General features: G+C 37.7%; 1 protein-coding gene across 1 annotated transcript; it reads left to right on the top strand.

Annotated features, from left to right (window-relative positions):
• Nucleotides 1-3,519: 3,519 nt before the first annotated feature.
• On the top strand, nt 3,520-16,219 carry LOC135467182 (WD and tetratricopeptide repeats protein 1-like). The gene is made up of 14 exons (XM_064744951.1): nt 3,520-3,605; nt 4,950-5,033; nt 6,383-6,429; nt 8,014-8,125; nt 8,496-8,683; nt 9,211-9,435; nt 9,937-10,028; nt 10,883-11,083; nt 11,582-11,735; nt 12,299-12,481; nt 13,323-13,567; nt 14,314-14,491; nt 14,810-15,002; nt 15,717-16,219. Exons 1-14 carry the CDS (start codon nt 3,555-3,557, stop codon nt 15,903-15,905), a joined length of 2,142 nt encoding a protein of 713 aa, XP_064601021.1. The 5' UTR covers nt 3,520-3,554; the 3' UTR covers nt 15,906-16,219.
• The last annotated feature ends 3,510 nt before the right edge of the window (nt 16,220-19,729 follow it).

The raw sequence follows: 19,729 nt of genomic DNA, 5'->3' as shown, positions 1-19,729 counted from the left end.
AACTTTGGTCATGTGACTTGGTGGCCATCTTGGATTTTGTTCAAAACCTTAAAAAATCTTATCAAGAATTTGATATACTTGTACGGTAATCCCAGTTAGACTAAGATTGAAAACTCTTGGACATGCATTGAAAACTTTGGAAGCTTGACATTGGTCAAACTTATGATGTCATAAAAAGTGTCCAAGTTTGAAAATGTTTTCATATACCCTGGTGCATTTGGCAGCGTACATTGATTCTGAATCCGCTTTTGGATTTTGTCTATCTTTGTATCTTTTTGAGATATGGTCAAAAACATTTTTCAGTCACGTAATTTCAATGACGTGCAATTCAAGAACTACGAAATCTACAGATCTGAGACTTGCACCAACTTGTAGCCCAAGACATCTAGTTTCTGGTGCATGCCAATGGATTTGAGCTACGATCTATAGTTTTCTTGCTAGAAATATTTAAATGACACCACCTTACTTCAGACATAGAAATGTAAGCCTGTGTATTTAACATATATAGACTTTGGCGGTAACTGTGTATTACTATACACGTGCTACAGGTAACCTACCCCATAGGTCGGCAGCCTGTCACTCAAACCGAGAAATGCACAACTCTCTCGCCTCTCCACAGTTATCAATGGACAATTTTCAATGTTTGCACATAAAGCCAGCCCTGTTCTCAATGCATTATAGGTAATTCTCAACAATCCTGACAGAATTCCCACATACCGGTACCTCCATGCTATCAGTAATATAAGTCCAAAGCCATGCCGAAATATACGAAAAATGTCTATCCACACATGTACTTTGAGTCATGATGAGCCCAAAACATGTTCAACATGTTACTACATTTGGTCAAATTCAAACATCTAAGAAATATAACAGATTCCAGTTTCTGTTCCGGTCTAGACCTTACATGCCCGTAAGGAAGAGATGGGATTTGGGATGCCCCACAGAAAAGTAACTACAAAACCGTACGCCATGGCTTTGGACTGAGGATCTTTTTTTAAAGAAAACAACACACAATTCCTCCAAACTATTTAGACCAAAATTTCATATCTTTGTAGTCTCCTAACATTTTCTGTCACCAACATGCACACTGTCCTCTCCCGCTCTCAAAACTGAACTGAGCCCAGGCATACCAGATGAGACACTACAGTGGGATGATTGCACACCATGTGTCAAGTAACCTGAAATGTACATACTTAACCAGGTCCAGTGATCGCCAAGGCCTAACTCAATCAAGATGCTGTGATGGTTGTCAGCATTAGATGCAATGAATATATCTGGTGGTGTGGTGTTCAAACCCATGCAGTTGATTATTTTTCATTTTTGTCATGCTTTTCCTCCATGCTGCCTGTTTTTGTAAATACTGTTACAATTTGTACAGGCAGGTTGAATGTGTTGAATCTCCACTGCCTATGTACTTCGCCAGTTTAATAAAGCTATTCGTCGTTATGTGAGTTAGCATCTGTTGGTACCGGTAAACAAATGTTTTCCAAAGCTTAATTTTTCCGATCATGGCAAATTCGTTCAGCGCATTACTTTCATACTGTTTTCTTATTTGACATTCAATTGGGCGCTGATGCTTGACCACCAGTATCGCTGTAAGGAACGTAACAGCTTTAATTTGTAATTGTAATTTGTAGTTTTCAGTTTTCAAGCGGTGACACAGCAACATTACACAGGACAATTACTGACAGTGACACTGAGTGACAAGTTGTAGATAGTTGATTTAAAATATAACTTCTTAATTTGGAACATTTCCATTCAAAATATTGGTTTCGAACCTTAGTGCCTCGTCCCAGTCGCTTTGCAAAATTAATCTGTCAGAATCACTGGGGGCTGACATCTTTACCGTAAAGTAATGCGATATTTCCTTACAATGCGGCATGTTTCGTCTGTGCAGCATATGAACAACAGAATGTCAAAATAATGCAGAAAACTACCGAATTATGGAGAGCAGAATTCATGGTCAAATGGCTGATTCAGTGATAGGACCTAGTATACGACTGGAAAAATTATTGTTTGCTATTTATTTTCCCTTTTCGTCGTATACCCGCCAAAAGCTAAATACAGGTAATTTTATTATTTTAAATTAAATTTACACTTATTAAATACAACATATTTTGAGTCATATGCTTATCTTTAAATTCCTTTCAGGAATAATCTTTCGCAAGGATATGAGATTCTGCATAAATGAAAAACTAATTCCAATAAAGCAGAAGTTAAAATCTTTTTATTTCATTATTATAATTTTTACCTAAACTTGGAATGCAATTTCATATTATATCTCAGCATTGGTATATGCATATATGACACCTATCTATGAGGGGAAGACGGTGGCACAAAGTGGAGCTCATTGTCGTTCTTTCTCTAGGTTAATTCTTTTCAAAACCTATCTTTTACGACACTGTTTCCGGCCTCTCAAGGAACAGAGCAAAAGAGGACATCGCGAGAGTATTTGTACACCGGATCTGACGTCATTTGGCAATACATTTATAAAAAAATATGCACAATCTTCAAGAAATATGTGAAAGAAATGCATAGGGCTTATTTTATTAATTCTGTTTGTTAATATTATGTAGCTTTGTGAACTTTGTAAACTGAGAAATATTGTATATAATAAACAAAAATATGATAATAAAAATCAAAGCATAAACAAAAAATAAAATGAAATTTTTATAATATATAATTATAATAATAATATAAATATATAATATATAATTGTTATAATTAGGTAATGAAGCATTAACAAACCAAAACGTGACTCAAGCTGAAAACAGTTCATACATGTGGGCAACATAAATTCAAATATAAACCAAAATTAGAACAAAGCTGATCATTTTTGAAACCATCCAAGTCCATGTCGGTGTTCAGTAAAGTCGTTTTTCAGTGAGAATGCATCGTTTTTCTGGTTATTTCGTTTTCAGAATGCCTCAGTCTGAATTGTTTTAATAATAAAGACGTCTTTTTCCCAGTCCAGTGTACCGTGGATATTATCCGAATCATCGCATGACCTGTGGCGCTGGCACATGTTTGAGAGAATGAGTGGGTATGGACATGCGCATTGTATCACTATTATAGTAATCGATGTCAGATCCGGTATAGAAGTTGTCTCAAGAACTCACGTGTTGCAGAAACATCAACAAATCTGTCAACTTTGTTCTCTTCGTGAGCGTGCTTCTGACGAAAAATCACCTGTTTTCCAGTTATTGATAAAGGCATGGTTTTTATGTGTCAGTGTCAATGAAAGAGTTTAAATGAAAAAAACTCGCTTTGAGGCGTTCATTAACAGTCATTTCTTTGGGTGATGAAGTCGGCGACAACAAACGTCAAAATCCCCGTTTTCGGAAGTTCGGCGCAGAAACATGCCCACAAGATCAGCAAGTGGTGGCTTCAGTTAATTACCGTAAATGGCATAGAATTTTGGTCATAGAGCCGGCAAAAAGAAAAAAAGAGTTAGTATGTCGATCGGTGATTTCGTCTCATATTGGGGGAACTGCTGATTTTTATTTTCTTGCAACCCAGCTAAGTCAAAGGTGAAGAAGTGACAAAACCCAGGCATGATGTTGTCAAGAAATATTTTAACTAAGACGATCCAACGTGAAATTGAGGTGAGGTGTTATCTGGATTTATTTTAATTTATATATTTCTTATTTTTTAATTTATTTATTCCTGAAATCTTGAAACGAATCTCAAACATGTGGTTGTGGAAGTTTTTTTCAGTGAAGAACTCATTCAGTCATCAGACCACAGTAAAGGGGAGACACAACATATTTGCAAACATGTAACTTGTAACTTGAATTCGAGTGGCACCGCCAAAAGAGTTATGATGCAGAACGCTTTCTAATGAGTCAAAGTTTCTGAAGAACTGTCAGTTGTACATTGTAATTGAGGACTTACTGCATATTCGGGATCTTGAGTACCCAGGTTCCTCTCAAGGAGTAAAAGGCAATAAATAACACAGAGCTAAATGGGCAAAATGCTGATAAATGGGCAAAATGCTGATCGTACCAGTACGATACCGGTTCCTGCTTAATTACACGAGTGCCAACTCACAAGGATAAAAAATATGCCAAATCTCTATTGTAAGCCAAGATTTTCAGGGCTCAAAGTTAGATATTCGAGCAACCGAACAATAAAACCACTTGTACAAATCACAGAAAATTTTAGAACTAAACTTTATGAAAGCATCTGTCATGGGACAGCCATTATTGCAGCTGTGGCTGTCCTAAGCAAAGTAATTGTGCCTGGCTGGGGCAAGTGGCTAGTTGTTGATTTGCTTGACAGTTGTGAATGTAAAAGGGCCTGTAGTAACACATTTTGTCATATTAACCCATTCTATGTTGATGATATTTAATGAGACAGAAAGGGTATAAAGTATATACTCTGAACATTACATCATGGTGTAATTTTTCATTTCTTATGCTTAAAAATGACAGATGCAGGAGAACTGCAGACAAATGAATCAGGCCTGATTTGTTCAATGAGGTTGCCTGCTTGAATATGGCTTCAGCCTTAGGTCAGGGGGTTTGTGAGGAACCTAGCAAACATTGCAAACGATGGTGATTTACTTTAGGTACTCTGTTTCCTCCCCCAATAATCTCACCGCCTTCCATCATACAGCCCTGAGGGGCCTCCGTGGCTCATTTGGTTAGCGCGCTATCGCAAAGTTATCTCTCACCAATGCGGTTGATGAGTTCAAGTCCAGCTCATGCCGGCTTCTCTCTCCAGTCGTACATGGGAAGCCTTCCAGCAACCTGCGGATGGTCGTGAACTTCCCCCACCATAATGCTGGCTACTGTCGTTTAAGTGAAATATTCTTGAGTACGGCATAAAACACCAATCAAATAAATAAATAAATAAATCATACAGCCCTGGAAAAATTCTTCAGTACGTACATAAACCCAAATCAAATAAATAAATTAATTAATGAATACGTTCTTTGCTGCTGACAGGATGGAGGCCATGCCTCTTTTCAGAGAAGATTCCATGTTACATCAGACTTCGTTAACCGGCTTGGTTTGGAGGCAGAGCTTGAGGTAACCTATACAGTTTCTTGTTTATGTTCGTGTCTGGTAAATTTATATAACTGTGATGGCTCTTGTCATGCCCTTGATCAAGTAGTCATGTGTTCAAACCTAACTCTGGGTGGTTTGGTTATTGTTTTAAGTTGTGAAAGCAAAGAAAACACTGAAAATGAAGTATAAAGTTAAAAGATCATTGAACACTGTCCAGTAAAATAGTTTAGATTTTTTCCAACTAAGTGAGATGGTTTTAAAACATCAGAATCTGTGGTGGTCTGTAGTGAACCGGACTTGAAAAGGGACATCACATTTTGCTTGAAATAGTTTGTTTCAAGGTCCATTTGGTGAATGCATTCATTGACATATATATATATATATATATATATATATGCATTTTCAGTGATGAAATCTAACTGTTTGTGTGTCACTAGTCTCAGTATGGTCAAAAAAGGGCATCGCAGATTCCAAAGGTTTTAAATGTGTTTTACAAGGGGGAAAAATTCTAAATAGAATTGAATGATTTTCCTGGACAGTGATTAGTAATAATTGTCTTTCATATGACATATACTTCACATTAATGTTTTCTTAGCCTCTAGGGTTTTTCAGATATCTGAGGAAGGACTGTATTAGTCTCAACACTCCAGGCAGTTTCTTTCCTCCACCAATGAGCCTGATCACCATAGTATATTAGTAAAAAATTCTTGAGTACAGTGTTAACCAACACTGAACTAAGTAAATAAATAATAGCATGGTATTATCTTTGTGTGCATGTGTGTGATAATTCACTAAATTTAACTAAATTTAAAAATTTAATGAGTTAAAAAGTTGTGGGGAAAGTTGTACGTATAGAAACCTTTTTAGTCTTGCCTGTGTAATAATCTGTACTCTGAATCTAAGAGACTGAGTTACAGTTTTACTCTGCATGTAGATCTATAATAAAATGTTACCAGTTAAACATGGTTGTCAACGTACATGTTTATTTCCTGCTTTCTTCCCACCATAATGCTGGCTGCTGTCACATAAGAGAAATACTCTTGAGTACAGCATAAAACTCCAGTCAAATAAATAAATAAATAAATTTCTTCTGCAAATATTCTCTGTTATACCAATATGTATTTCAGCATTTGTGACTATAACTTTGACAGCATAGAAAGGCTGTGCAGCTGTATTTTTAAAGAGACAGCTGTTGTCATTTTCTGATTTATATGTAGGGGGTATGCAAGAACATTCGTTTGGTCTTGATCAGTTTCTTATCTGACAAATTAAATGCTGCTGTACAGTATGTCATTTTGTTCATTCATCTTGTGTTTAAATTTTTTATTGAACACAATGGTATTTAACATTTAATGGAATTGTTTTTCCAGGGACATCAGGGGTGTGTAAATTGTCTAGAATGGAACGAGTCAGGAACGTGAGTACATACACTTTCAAACACACTGGTACAGTGGTACATATTTGTAAACAAATTTGTCTACACTCTCAGACTCTCTTTCACTAAAATGTTCAACATTCATCTTCATATATGGAATATCTTGAGGGTAACCTTGAATTTGTATGTGCACTTGTTGCTGCTTCACAGGGTTAGGTAAGGTGTCATGCTGTGTTCTTGGCTTGATGCTTTAATGATGCAGCACTGTAAATGTATAAAGATAACACCAACAGAGTTATAATGCCAACAGAGTCAACTGACTTCGCCTGTTTGTAGCACAGGAGGACTGCTTCCCTACATTGTATCTTTTAATGTGGCAGTATTCGTGTTCAGATAAAACTACCAGCAGAATGTTGTTATTTGCCCAATATTTCCAAACCAAACCAACCCAAAAACATAATTCCTAAGAATAATGTAATCATATTTAGTTGGATTTCTATATTCTAAATACCAGCCCATATTAAAATTACTACGCTGAAACACACGACGCAAAGGTACGTCACTCTGTAGTTACAATGTTGTATCTCGAAACTCCCATATTCTCAACCTATAATATAGTTACATATACTTGTGTACATGGGATTACATCTCATACAGAATTTCTGAGCACATTTACTGGTCTAAAATCAACAATAATGACTCTTTATCGAGTCATTGTTGTTGATTTTAGACCAGTAAATGTGGAAGTGTTGAAATTTTAGGCCTCGGACGCCTACGGGGCCTCGTTCTCGAAAATTTCAACCCTTCCACATTTGCCGGTCTGAATTAACAACAATGACTCTTATCAAGTCATTAGTTCTATTCTATTATACCTACTTTATACTTCTACATGTTTATTTGACACAAAAATGACGCGAATGGAGGTCAAATTGCACAACCTTCCTCCCCCATTTCTCTGCAGTCTTTCGCCTACTGTCAATATCTGCTCGAGAGTACCACACACACACAAAGCAGAAGGGTAAAGCATTTAGCATAAGTTTGTTGTCATCTGCATTAATGTATTTGTTAACACCTGTGATAACCCCTTACTTTGAAATGGTATTGTCCAAGGTGGAGTTTTGTGACTCGGGCGTGTTCCCAAGTGTGCGTCTCTGATATTAGAACCATTTAGGTTCAGCATTACGTGGAGTAGTATAATAGAATAGAAGCTTTTTTGCCCAAACAAGGTAATGCTTTAGTTAGGTTTTCTGATCGTCAAGTGAGAAACGAACTGTACTGTTCGCTACCTTCTGGGAAGAAGAGTTCTTTCGGAAATGTACTAACTGCACTTCAGTGGTTTCCGACAACAATTCTCCTCCTAACGTAGAAGACTTCAGGACTAGTTCTTAGACAAAATGGAGTCGCCCACAGCAGAGTATTCATAATTTATCAACTTGAGATACATATTAGAATTTTTTTTATGGAATGCACCTGCGGGGAAGTGCATACTCCTTTCAGTGGTATTTGTTTGATATTTACACTTTCTTCTCCTTTTGAAATTATAAATGAAACAAGGCCAAATATTTAGCATGTAATACTTGGTCTTGCATCAGGTAGAACATAACAGCTGTTTTTGTGTTTCTGCAGGCTCCTGGCTAGTGGATCAGATGATGTCCAGGTGATTATCTGGGATCCTCTCAGGCACAAGTCACTGACCACCATACGGACTGGACATCAGGGAAACATCTTCTCTGTCAAGGTAAGCCTGGAATGTGTTTCACAGCTGTCTTATAACTACCAAGTATTACGCCATTCCACATTTTGCCAAGCGAGTGAATGTGCATTATTATAATGTGGACATTATTTGGTCACCTGCTCTGCTCTTTCTACCCAATATACTTAGAATTGTAATACGATTACACAGTTTCTCTTTCCTCACATGATTAGTTCATCTTACAAACAACATATAAATATCTTTACTTCTCCTGGGGTCTTATTTGAGCCAGTGTTTTGGCTGTTGGAAATATGTACTCGATGTATGTACTGCAGTGAGTTTCATGAATGGGAATGTGATCGAAGGTAACATTTGCCCTATGTTGCGTGGTAACCATGCACCAACTTTATTACAGTTCTTGCCTAACTCCAGCGATTCCATCATCGTAAGCGGGGCAGCTGACTGTAAGATCCGCGTTCATGACCTGAATGTGAAGGAGACCACCCACGTGTTCAGCTGTCATGCCGGCCGAGTCAAGCGCATTGCCACTGCTCCCAATGTCCCCTTCATGTTCTGGAGTGCTGCTGAAGATGGAACCATTATGTACGGACATGTAAAACGGGAAGATTGTGTCACTTGCCTGTACATCCATGGCTTGTAGAATTACATTACACTAGTGTCTGTATATGACAATAGGTCGAGTGACGTCCCTTTGAGATATGACGTGTTCTCTTTACAGCACTGTAGGGTCATTCTGTCCATTTCAGCATTTGGTGGTATATAGAATTTAGAAATCAAGGTTAAAAGTTCAAATGTAAACGAGGATTGGATTAATCTTCTCAGTTATGTTCCTGGGATGGGTTTGGGTCTGAAAGTTAAATGCTGAAAGTTAAATTCTACGTGTACACGTACTTGTAGTTGAACGTGACTACTGTCATTTTGCAATAGGACATCACCCTGTTGTTGTGAGGACGAAACTCAAAACCTGCATATTCTGAAGCACTTGTACCTATCAGATGTTGTCATGTGTTGACTTAATCGTTCTGATAAATATTACGTTTAATGTGATATTATCACACAGTTGTGCCAATCAGCAAATAATATATACACGTATATGTTTACACAAACAGGCAGTTTGATCTTCGCACCCCAGAGCTGAGCGCAAACTACCCGCAGAATGTCCTGATAAACCTGAATGCCCACATGGGGCCTCATGCTGAGGCCAAGTGTGTGGCCCTTAACCCAATCCGGCCCGAGCAGCTGGCTGTCGGGGCCAATGACCCCTATGTTCGTCTCTACGACAGACGCATGTTGTCTTGTAAGAGTATCAAGTTCCCTAATGACAACGGATTCAGGTAAATTAATGGGTGATAAATCTTATAATATATATATATATATGTATATATATGTATATATATATCCCTGGCTACATTGTTCCTAGAAAACTAAGTTTAAAGTAAAGTATATATGGGTCTGACAATATTGTCATAAACATCACAAATATGTCTACCCAAAAAGACTTCATAAATTTACATGCCCATATACAGCGCTTCTGTAAAGCTGATCTCTGGATATAAGATGATGGATGTATCAACTCCATCCAGATGCCTTCAGGGCTGGTAGGAAAACATCAGTCAGTGACAGTAAGCATTTACAAAATTATTAGCAACTGCTTTTACCTATTGCAAAGATCTGAAGTATTGTGACAAAGAAAGATGTGTGTCTAAGTTGAATACGGTTCTGTAGCATACTGATATCATGGCAAGGCTCTTAATCTACATACATGTACACATAGCTTTCTATCTGCTCAGACTCAGGCCTACTGTGCAAATTGACAGAACATGTGTCCTTTTCAGATCACCATGGGAGAGACAGAATTTGCTGGCAAACTTCATGTCTGCAGAAGATTACGCATTACCCCAGGGCTGTGCCAAGTACCTGATTGCTGGTGAGAAGATGCTACCATTCTATTGTCGCTATCAGAAAGCAAACCTGAAAATAGGTGCCTGGCTTCTTTGAAGACTCTTTTTCTATATAGTATTATATAACATGGACTTTTTGGTCTTTCTCCCTAGGGGTGTTTTCCAAAATATTGGTCAGCTATTTTCAGGCTTGTCAGAATGTTTTGTGGATCAAATATCCTATTTTTGTGTTTTAAGTTAAAACTGTCATTAGTCAGTTTGGCCATTTTTTATATTTTAGACTTGGAGAGATTGCTTAAGTGTAGAGAGGAATACCTGATTGAGGTTTTGTAAAATTTGATTTGGTTGTTTACAGTTTATTACCATGTTGTACGAAAATGTTCCACGACAACATTGTTCAGGATAAACTTCCACAGGTGAAGAAACTTGGGCAGCACTTTTTTTTTGATATAAAGCTTCGTTGATTCCTCCAACTCTCACCATTAAGGTGACCATGGAGCAAACGATAAGTGGACCGGTCGATGACGAGCATGTGGCTATTTGTACCATCCATCCTTTGTTGAAGGCCACTTGTCTTTCACCAGTAAGGTGTATATATCTATAAATCAAACAAGGGAAAGTTTGTCAGTAACCTCTAAATGTCTAGTGCTTTTCTCTAGGCAGTGTAGTTTCCTTAAACCATAAACTTAAAGGAATAAGTCACTTTCGCAATTCGAGATGGCCACCATTTTATTTACAGAAATGCTGAGTTATCTCACAATACACGGGTACTGGTTGCTAATTTTTGCTATATTAAATATCTGTTCCTTTGCAATTCTGCATTGGAAAACATGTCTCTAAACAATAGATACATGTATATAAGTAGTGAACAAATTTGCAGGTCACCTTCCCCAGAAGCAACAAGAGTACAGGAAAAAGTACCGCACCCTAGCCTCCACCTTTCTCACGTTTGGACCTGATGGATCAGAGCTATTAGTCAATCTGGGTGGGGAGCAGATCTACATGTTTGATGTCAACAAACCTGAGAGACCTCAGAAATTTGACAAGTCACTGTGCCTAGCAGCAAATGGACTGGTCAAAGGTTTGTAGAATTCCAGCTGAAGTACATGTATGTGACATTTTGCTTACTGAAAGAAACTTTTAAAAGTGTTATACTGACTTGAGACATGAATGAAAAGTTTTAAAATGACGGATGAAATGTTTAAAGCCACTGAGATGTCATACTTTAACATTTTCATCAATATCTTGCCTTCATTAAATGCAAACTTTTAAATTTTTGTTGAAACTAGAAATTACAGGTAGTAAGGGATGAAGTGTGATTGAACTATTAGCTCATCTGGCTAAAAAAGATGTGTGAAGTCAGTATGGCCTATTTTGCATACTTTTTTTTTCAATACTCAACACTTTCACTTTTTGGAATCTTCAGCAACACATCAGGGAAGCAGGAGGTTGATCTAATCGGCAGTTATGAAGAAAATTGAATAGCAGACATATGTAGAAAGATTTCTTCCCTTGTAATTAGGTATATTTACAATATGCGTGTTTTTCACCATCTCCTGCCATATCATTTATCATACAGAAGCTTGTGCCTCCACAAATGGCTATAGCCTACACAGGAATGGAACAACAGCCAATGGGGTAACAAATGGTGTGACCAAACACGGAGTTCTCCCCTCATCTTCTGCCCTGTCTGCCAGGATGGACACAGAGGCTTCAAACAGGAGTGTTAAAAGGTGGGTGTCTTTGAAAGTTACAGGAGTGTTAAGAGGCAGGTGCCGGACATTTACAAGGGTGTTAACCAGTTGGTGACCGACAGTTACAGGGGTTTTAAGAGGTGGGTGTCTGACATCTACAGGGGTGTTAAGCAGTTGGTCACCAACAGGGGTGTTAAGAGGTGGGTGCCTGACAGTTACAGGGATGTTAAGAGGTGGGTGCCTGACATTTACAGGGGTGTTAAGCAGTGGGTGTCTGATAGTTACAGGGATGTTAAGAGGTGGGTGCCTGACATTTACAGGGGTGTTAAGCAGCGGGTGCCTGATAGTTACAGGGATGTTAAGAGGTGGGTGCTTGACATTTACAGGGGTGTTAAGCAGCGGGTGTCTGATAGTTACAGGGATGTTAAGAGGTGGGTGCCTGACAGTTACAAGTGAACTATAAATATAATGGCATAAAAAATATGGTCAAATGAGTAGTTAATTAGTTAAAAGTACCAATGTCATTGAAACTGAAAGTGTTTACGACTGGTCCACTCCATCACTCTGTCAATCAATCTGTTATCTATTGTGTATGTTACCAGACACCGACCTGACCCGAGGCCTCTGTCCAGCGCTGTGGAGAAGATAAAGAAGGCAGCGAACAGTTGCTTTGAGAATGAGCAGTACCACCGAGCCATTATCCTGTATAACCAGGCTGTGGCCATGGCGTCTGACTCACCTGTACTGTATGGTAACAGAGCCGCAGCTTTCATGAAGAGAAGATGGTCAGTACCTTAATTAATCAACCTTTTTGTGCATATGAAAGAGTGGGGGGAAGTAATACACATTTGTGGAAACTATGTTGGTTGTTTTGGCCAATTTCAGGGCTTAATTTTAGAATATAATTTTATACGTCTGTATGCACTGACTAATGCCCTTAGAGTATGCTTGAATAAGCGCATTGAAAACATGTGAAAAGCTTGAAAAATTACAGCATGTAATATGGGCCTGATATATACAGTAAATCAATCAAATTCTTGGAATTTTGCAAAATTGCTCTGATTTTAATATAAACTACATTATTCATGTATCATACTGAAGGATGATTAGTAAGTGAAAAATCATGTGGAGTCATATGTAATTTACTGTTCAGTAGAGAAAATTACTGGATCAGTAAAGAAAAAAACAGCGTGGCAGATTACATGACGCACGGTCTGTAACTTTGCTTGAAACTTGATACAATGTATGACATTCAGTGTAGAGAGGCATTGAAATTGACTGTTTAAAAAGCTGAGAGTTTATAATAAGTGTACTTCAACCTGATTGTTACAAATTTGATATTTCTTTTATTCATATTTGTGTTTTTAATGAGGGAGCTCTGAAAACTGATAGCCACATCAGATAGAACCAGAGTAGCTATTTTGATTTCTCTTTTGAAAGCAACGGTTAAAGCAGGACTGCTTCTTAATTTTGGACACAGTTTTTATTATTCAACAGTATTCATTTGACAGTGTCTTTTTAAATGTTCGACCAAATTTGCCAAGTAATTATTATTGACTTTAATGTTTGGCATGTTAATACACAAACTCTGGTCTTATTCAAATTATGCTTGTTTGCGTTTTGCAGGGATGGGGATTTGTACGCTGCTCTCCGGGACTGCCACACAGCCATTAAGATTGATCCCAATCATCTGAAAGCCCACTTCCGATTGGCTCGCTGCCTTTACGAGTTGTCATGGACAAAGGAGGCATATGAATGTCTACAGCAATTCAAAGATAAATTTCCTGATTATGCAAAAAGCCATGCGTGTGCGGCCTTAGATCGGGATATCAAGGCGGCTATATTCTCACAGACCGATTCACCACTTCCAGGTGACTGCTGAATGCATATTTCTCAATCCCAGTGGGGAGCTTTACCTGTTTAAAACAAGTTGGTCCAAGTGGTGTAAACTTTTGTTTTGTTCTGTCCTCTTCTGTCATACATGCCACCGTTGTGCTGGAAAAGCAAAAGGCAGTTCACAAGCAAAACACCATAATGCTGCTCTCTTCCACAGCTTAGAGTTGGCTTGTGTTGGCAGGAAAAGTTGAATAATCATGCCCATTGTTTTTTGGATATATGTTTAGTAGACTGTATGAAGGATATCAGAGTGTTCATGACTATTATTTTCAGGCCAGCAAAAGAACATTTTTTCCTTTCTTTTCTCTCATTTTTCCCTCTGAAAGCAGAAAAATTACCACTCAAATGACTTGCGACTGTCATTTTCTTTTTGCAATATACTATAATATAATATATATATATATATAATATGTGTATATAATTTCACTGTGCCTATCTTTTCTCCAGACTAAAGTTTCCCATTTTCACCTGATACTGGAGAGAACCCTGGGTACTTTTGTGAAGAGTAATAATCCAGTCATTTCAAGACTTTAAAACGACTCGAAGACTTCAGGTCATGAAATTGTTAAATATTCTAGACCTGGAGTCTACTTACTTTAAACGTGACACAGTATTTATTCTAAAAGCCTGAACAGTCTAAAGGGAACGAATAGCTAATTTGTTTGTGTGTAAGGTAAGCTTTAGGTGAGGTCGTAATGTACGTATGTAAATTAATTTTCAGAAGAAAGTGAGCCTCCTAGTCCAACAGAGAAAGGCGATACCTCCCCTTCCAAGAAGACAGTGGTGAAAATCTCCGACCAGGAGAAGATCTGGCGGAGTGAAGCCTGTGATTATGCGCAGAGGTTCTGCGGGCACTGCAACACAACCACCGACATCAAAGAGGCCAACTTCTTTGGAAGGTTTGTTTTAATCATGCTTGAAATACAGTTTCGATACAGTTATGACTTTGATTTTGGAAATTAGACTGTTAAATCTTGATCAAGCAAAATAGGCCTATCAGAGACACAAGTTTACTAGAGTTCTGAATGGGGGTGCTCGTGCATGTATACCGGAACCCTGGTAGTACACGCCCTTTGCGAATGGAGCATTTTCTAACCCCAACTTCAGGTATATGAGTGAGCACCCCCATGCGGAACTCCCGTGAACTTATGTCTCTCTTAGGCCTTATATGGCACTTCAAAACTGTTATTGAGCTGTATGTTGTTGTTTTTGTGCAGCAATGGTCAGTATATTGTGGCTGGCTCTGATGATGGCTCCTTCTTTATCTGGGAAAAGAAGACTACGAACATTGTGCGTGTTCTAAGGGGAGACGACTCCATAGTGAACTGTCTACAGTCCCACCCCACCAACTGTCTGCTGGCCACCAGTGGGATAGACCCTGTCGTGAGACTCTGGAGCCCCAGAGCTGAGGTACTTCCTGAAATGACTTATTACACCGTTTTAATTCTTCTGTACGATGTTTTATCTATTTATTTATTTATTTATTTGATTGATGTTTTATGCCGTACTCAAGAATATTTCACTTATACGATGGCAGCCAGCATTATGGTGTGAGGAAACTGGGCAGAGCCCGGGGAAAAAGCCACGACCATCCGCAGGTTGCTGCGGACCACGATACTTTATGCTTTATGTCACAACTCAATCATTCATTAGACATGCTTTTTCAGAGGCAGATAAGGGTCTAAAATGTTTCTTTTGGAGCTCATTTTTCTAGTAGGATATAACCTTGCATTCCAAAAAATAAAAAGCACACCTTACCCATGTCAGTTGAACTCTCAGAATACAGCAAAATGAGTAGCGTAATATCATGAACAAAATTGTAGGTCAAATACATTGTGTGAGAGAATCAATTATGCTCAATGTTATTAACTTGCAACACATTTCAATCTCTCATAAAAATTTTGAATAGGTGAATAAAAGTAGTTTTGGAAGCTCTTCGCAACACTTTTCTTCTTTCTCATTCGTGTATGTGTATTTATTGCATTTTCATATATGCCCGTTCATTGAAAATGCTTTATTTTTTTTCCATTTTGTTTTAAGTATGCAAACAGTGCTGATAGTAAAATGAAATCTGTTTCTGCTGTGTCCAGATATTCATGTGTACTGCATATATCTGTTCTCCAGGATGGCAGTAAGAATGACCGTGAGGTTGACAACTCCGACGATGCTGCTGTAGCCAATCAGAAGAGGATGAACGCTGACCCTCTGGAGGTGATGCTCATGAATATGGGGTACAGAATAACTGGGGTCCTAGATGTTGATGAGGAGGACCCCGATCGGTCAGATCATACCGTCCAGTGTCGACCGAGCTGAAACGCCTACTGCAACAACAACAGTGCTTATTATTATCCAGTCCAGCCTGTATAAATCCATGGATGGTTTCGTTTAGTTATGACAGGGAAATAAAGCCCTATCTGTGTGATGTACGTGTACAGATATAAATCTATAGCTTTTCTTCAAACAATATTGCATCTTTTATGAACAGGGAAGAACCAAGTATCCTCAGTAACTATGACAAAAAAAAGCAAAACGTACTAAATGTAGCAGTTGTTTAGTGGCGTACATCTAGTATTACAAGCATAGTCTCATAGAGGTCAAAGAAAGTAAACAACTGAACTGAATCTTCAAGGACAGAATTGAAAGCTTTGGTGGATTTCCACAGCTGTATTTTTTTGTTTTTTTTTGTTTCTGTTTCCTGAATACCTCCATTCATCATCAACACTGGTGTAATTTTTAGCATTTAGTAGTGTTGATAGTTGTGTGGAGTTTGGTACTACAATTCTTCTTATTTTGGTCAAAACCATTGTCTCTGTAGTTCATCTATTGGTCAGTCTCAACAAGCTTTATACTGTAGTTTGTCAGTGTTGAAGTTCAGTTTTCATGTCTTAATACGACATTGGTCAGCTTGAGTAACTTGTCATTTTTCCTTTAGCTTTCACTGTGTTTCGGGATTTGTCAACATTGGCCTTGATGTCCAGTGTTTCAGTAAATAGACTGTGTCCTCTAATACAATTCTTTTTACTCGCACACTACATGTACATGCACCTTTTTCTTTTTTCTGTTGGCTGTAGCTAAGGCTTTTAGTTGGTAAAATAGCTCTACCTGTGTTTACCATAATGATGACCTTTATAATTTTACTTTGCAATCACTACAATTCTGGATTTCCAACATCAAGTTTAACTGAGTGTGCTAAATCCATTGCCTATAGTTTTTGGTCAGTTAACTAATATAACTCTCTGTAGCAGTGATGAATGTACCAGCAAAGACACCGTGTTTTAGAAACTAATATCTTTCAGACATTGCTCTGGACAGTACCAATCAACATTCAGTTTGCAAGTAATTGTAGCTTGGACCATCCACAACAATAATAATTTTGTTAAGCAGTTGCTACATCCATGACGCTACTGACCCAGTTAGTGTCCCATGGTACTGTTCATCCATGAGTTTGTTAGTTTGCTACTACATATGCATGCAGTAAGTTGGCAAGGGAGGGGCTTCATATAAGATAAGTCGGTGGCAGCTTCCTTTTCAAGCCCCCCCCCCCCACCCCCCACCCCTGACCTCAAAATGTATATGTACTGTATATGTGCAGTAAATTAGTAATTGGTCTAATCGAGTAATCTAAATTACTTATGTAGCACCAGAATAACAGTAAACTTTTTTTTTTTATTCCCCTGCAAAATGACATTCCTCCAGCTTGCGGTTGTTTTGTATGTACGTTTATTTCAGTTATGACATGTATGAATATTCATGTTTTACTGCTTCTCTTCGCATAGACTCCGAGTAGTTGCAGGAAAATTACACACAAGTAATTAAGCAACTGATTTATCCTGTATTGTCAAGATGAGTGCGATCATGTAATAACTATTACATTATTACAAAATATTTGGCATATATTTTCATTTCCACACAAAGGTTTAAAAGTGTTTTTTATGCATGTTGTGATACTTGTGTGATGCTTTTCTTTTTTTTTCCTACAAAAATTAACAACTCATCCAATTTTCTTAAATATAGAGTTTCAGGTATTGTTTTTTTTTTCTTACCTGCAGTTTATAGACATTTTGGAAACAGATGTTTTAATTTACTTACAGAATTTGTTGACAGAACGAAACCCGTAAGCGACTGTCGTTTTGAACAGACCTTGTAATTACTTTAACCTAATATTTTATGCGTGACACATTTGTGACACAACTCAACATAGTCTAGGCTTTTGGTAATTTCTTGTTCACTACAGATAACTAACTTCTTTCGGTCACCTTCAGCGTGCATATTATAGAGATGGTAATCTAACCAAGTTTCAAAGATAGAACCTCCAGTCTTGCTGCCATTTGTACAGTTATTCCCCTTGCAGAACCTTGACAAATAACATTCAAGTGAATTGTGGGTATGATCTTTGAGGTTGGGTTAGAATTTAATATAATTACATGAAAAGGGCTAGATACACTAAGGGCTGAATTGTCAGTAGACATGCTTTGGAAAAAAACAGTGACTTTGGCCCATTCCCAGAAAGATTTACAGTTTGATAGTGTACATTGTATAACTTTTCCCGCTCAACAAGAGTGCAGACTTAGTGTTCATTGGATCGTCCAATATGTGAAGTGTGGTTTCAGTGAATACTTTCTGCTACATATATTTGTCACTTGTGTTTCCTCACCCTTATGGTGAAGGTGACGAAATTTCACATGCATGAAGAGAAAGCCACATGCTGCATGTATTTCTGGGGTGGCATGGAAAGCTGCTGATGGTGTTTGTCACATCCAAGCCAAAGAAAACCTGTTATATGTCACCTTGGTTTGATTTGCTTGGAAAGCAGTATGATCGTGACAGCGTGAGGCCATTGTTTAATTATTGATGGTGCAGGTGTGGTTTTAAACTGTTAAACTTGTCACTCAGACGGGACACTCAGCTCTTGGACAGTGGCTTCATGTACAACATGTTTAAACTAAGAAACCAGCATCAAATCCAAAGATTGTTATATATACATATATTATTTTTTTGTTGTTTTTTTTTTCTAATTTTTCTTTTTTTTTTTTTTTGTTTGTTTGTTTGTTTTTGGTAAACCCATCGAATGTATGCAAATAATTGAGAAGACGGCACATCAAGAAATGCTGCGTATTATTGGATATACCTGTACTTGTTAAAATATATAAGGCAGAGGACCTTTGTTGTTACTTGAATGGTTTGTACAGTGATATTTGGTGTACAGAATGTCTGGAGGTCTGTTATTGAACAGATTCTCAATTACCACATATAGTACCGGTAATAAACATGTACATAATAGGAACGTACCAAGTCTTGCTTTTGTTTATTACATTTTTATGTGGTACATTGTTTATTACATTATCAAAAAAAACATAAACAAGAAGAAAAAAAACAAAAACAGGGAACAATGTGCCTTAATGTGCGTCTTTGAGGGATGAAGTGCAGACCTTTGCCATGAGGCATTGTCTTTTGGTTTCCTGATCTATATGTAACCATTATCATTTCCTTCCTATCGTGCTATGGTTTCCTGTCTTTGAGCATGTGTTTCCCATGTTATCTGCCAGTGTGGTACGCAGTTTTCCTGAGAGATGTAGGACATAACTTTGCTCTGGCTTCATACAGTAAAAGAAGGCTAAAGTATGATGTGAGGTTCATCATACATCCAACTGACAACTATCCGTAAAATTACTTTCGTGTATTTTTAGCAGATTTATTTCAAGAGTGTTGAAGGCATTCAGATATCTGTATCTAGGAACTCTGAAGTTATATCATCTATTTTTCCTGATGTGTACCAGAAGGAAGGAATAATTGAGAACATTGTTTTAGTAATCTTTTACTCATGGTTGAAAAGAGTTATTTCAACATTCAGTGTTGTGATTAGAATTGGAAAAACTTCCTGTGACTTCAGAGTTCCTAAACTCTGATAGTATGGTCCATGAAGCTCACCATAGAATTCAAATGTTTGAATGCCTTTAACTCTCTTCCAAAAAAAATGTAAAAAAATAAATGAAAGTATATTTAAGTTGTAAGTAGTGTATCAAGTGAAGTGTACTTCGATTTTAGATGTCTTTTTTCTTTTTTGCAGGGTTTCTAAAGGTTAGCTTCCACTGTGCTACATTGATTTATTCTCTCCTCTCTCTCTTCTCACTGTTTTC

Source organism: Liolophura sinensis, chromosome 1 (genome assembly GCF_032854445.1).
Source record: "Liolophura sinensis isolate JHLJ2023 chromosome 1, CUHK_Ljap_v2, whole genome shotgun sequence".
NCBI classification, from domain to species: Eukaryota; Metazoa; Mollusca; class Polyplacophora; order Chitonida; family Chitonidae; genus Liolophura; species Liolophura sinensis.
The sequence above is the reverse complement of the archived record's forward strand: the minus strand, read 5'-3'. Positions and strand labels throughout refer to the sequence as shown.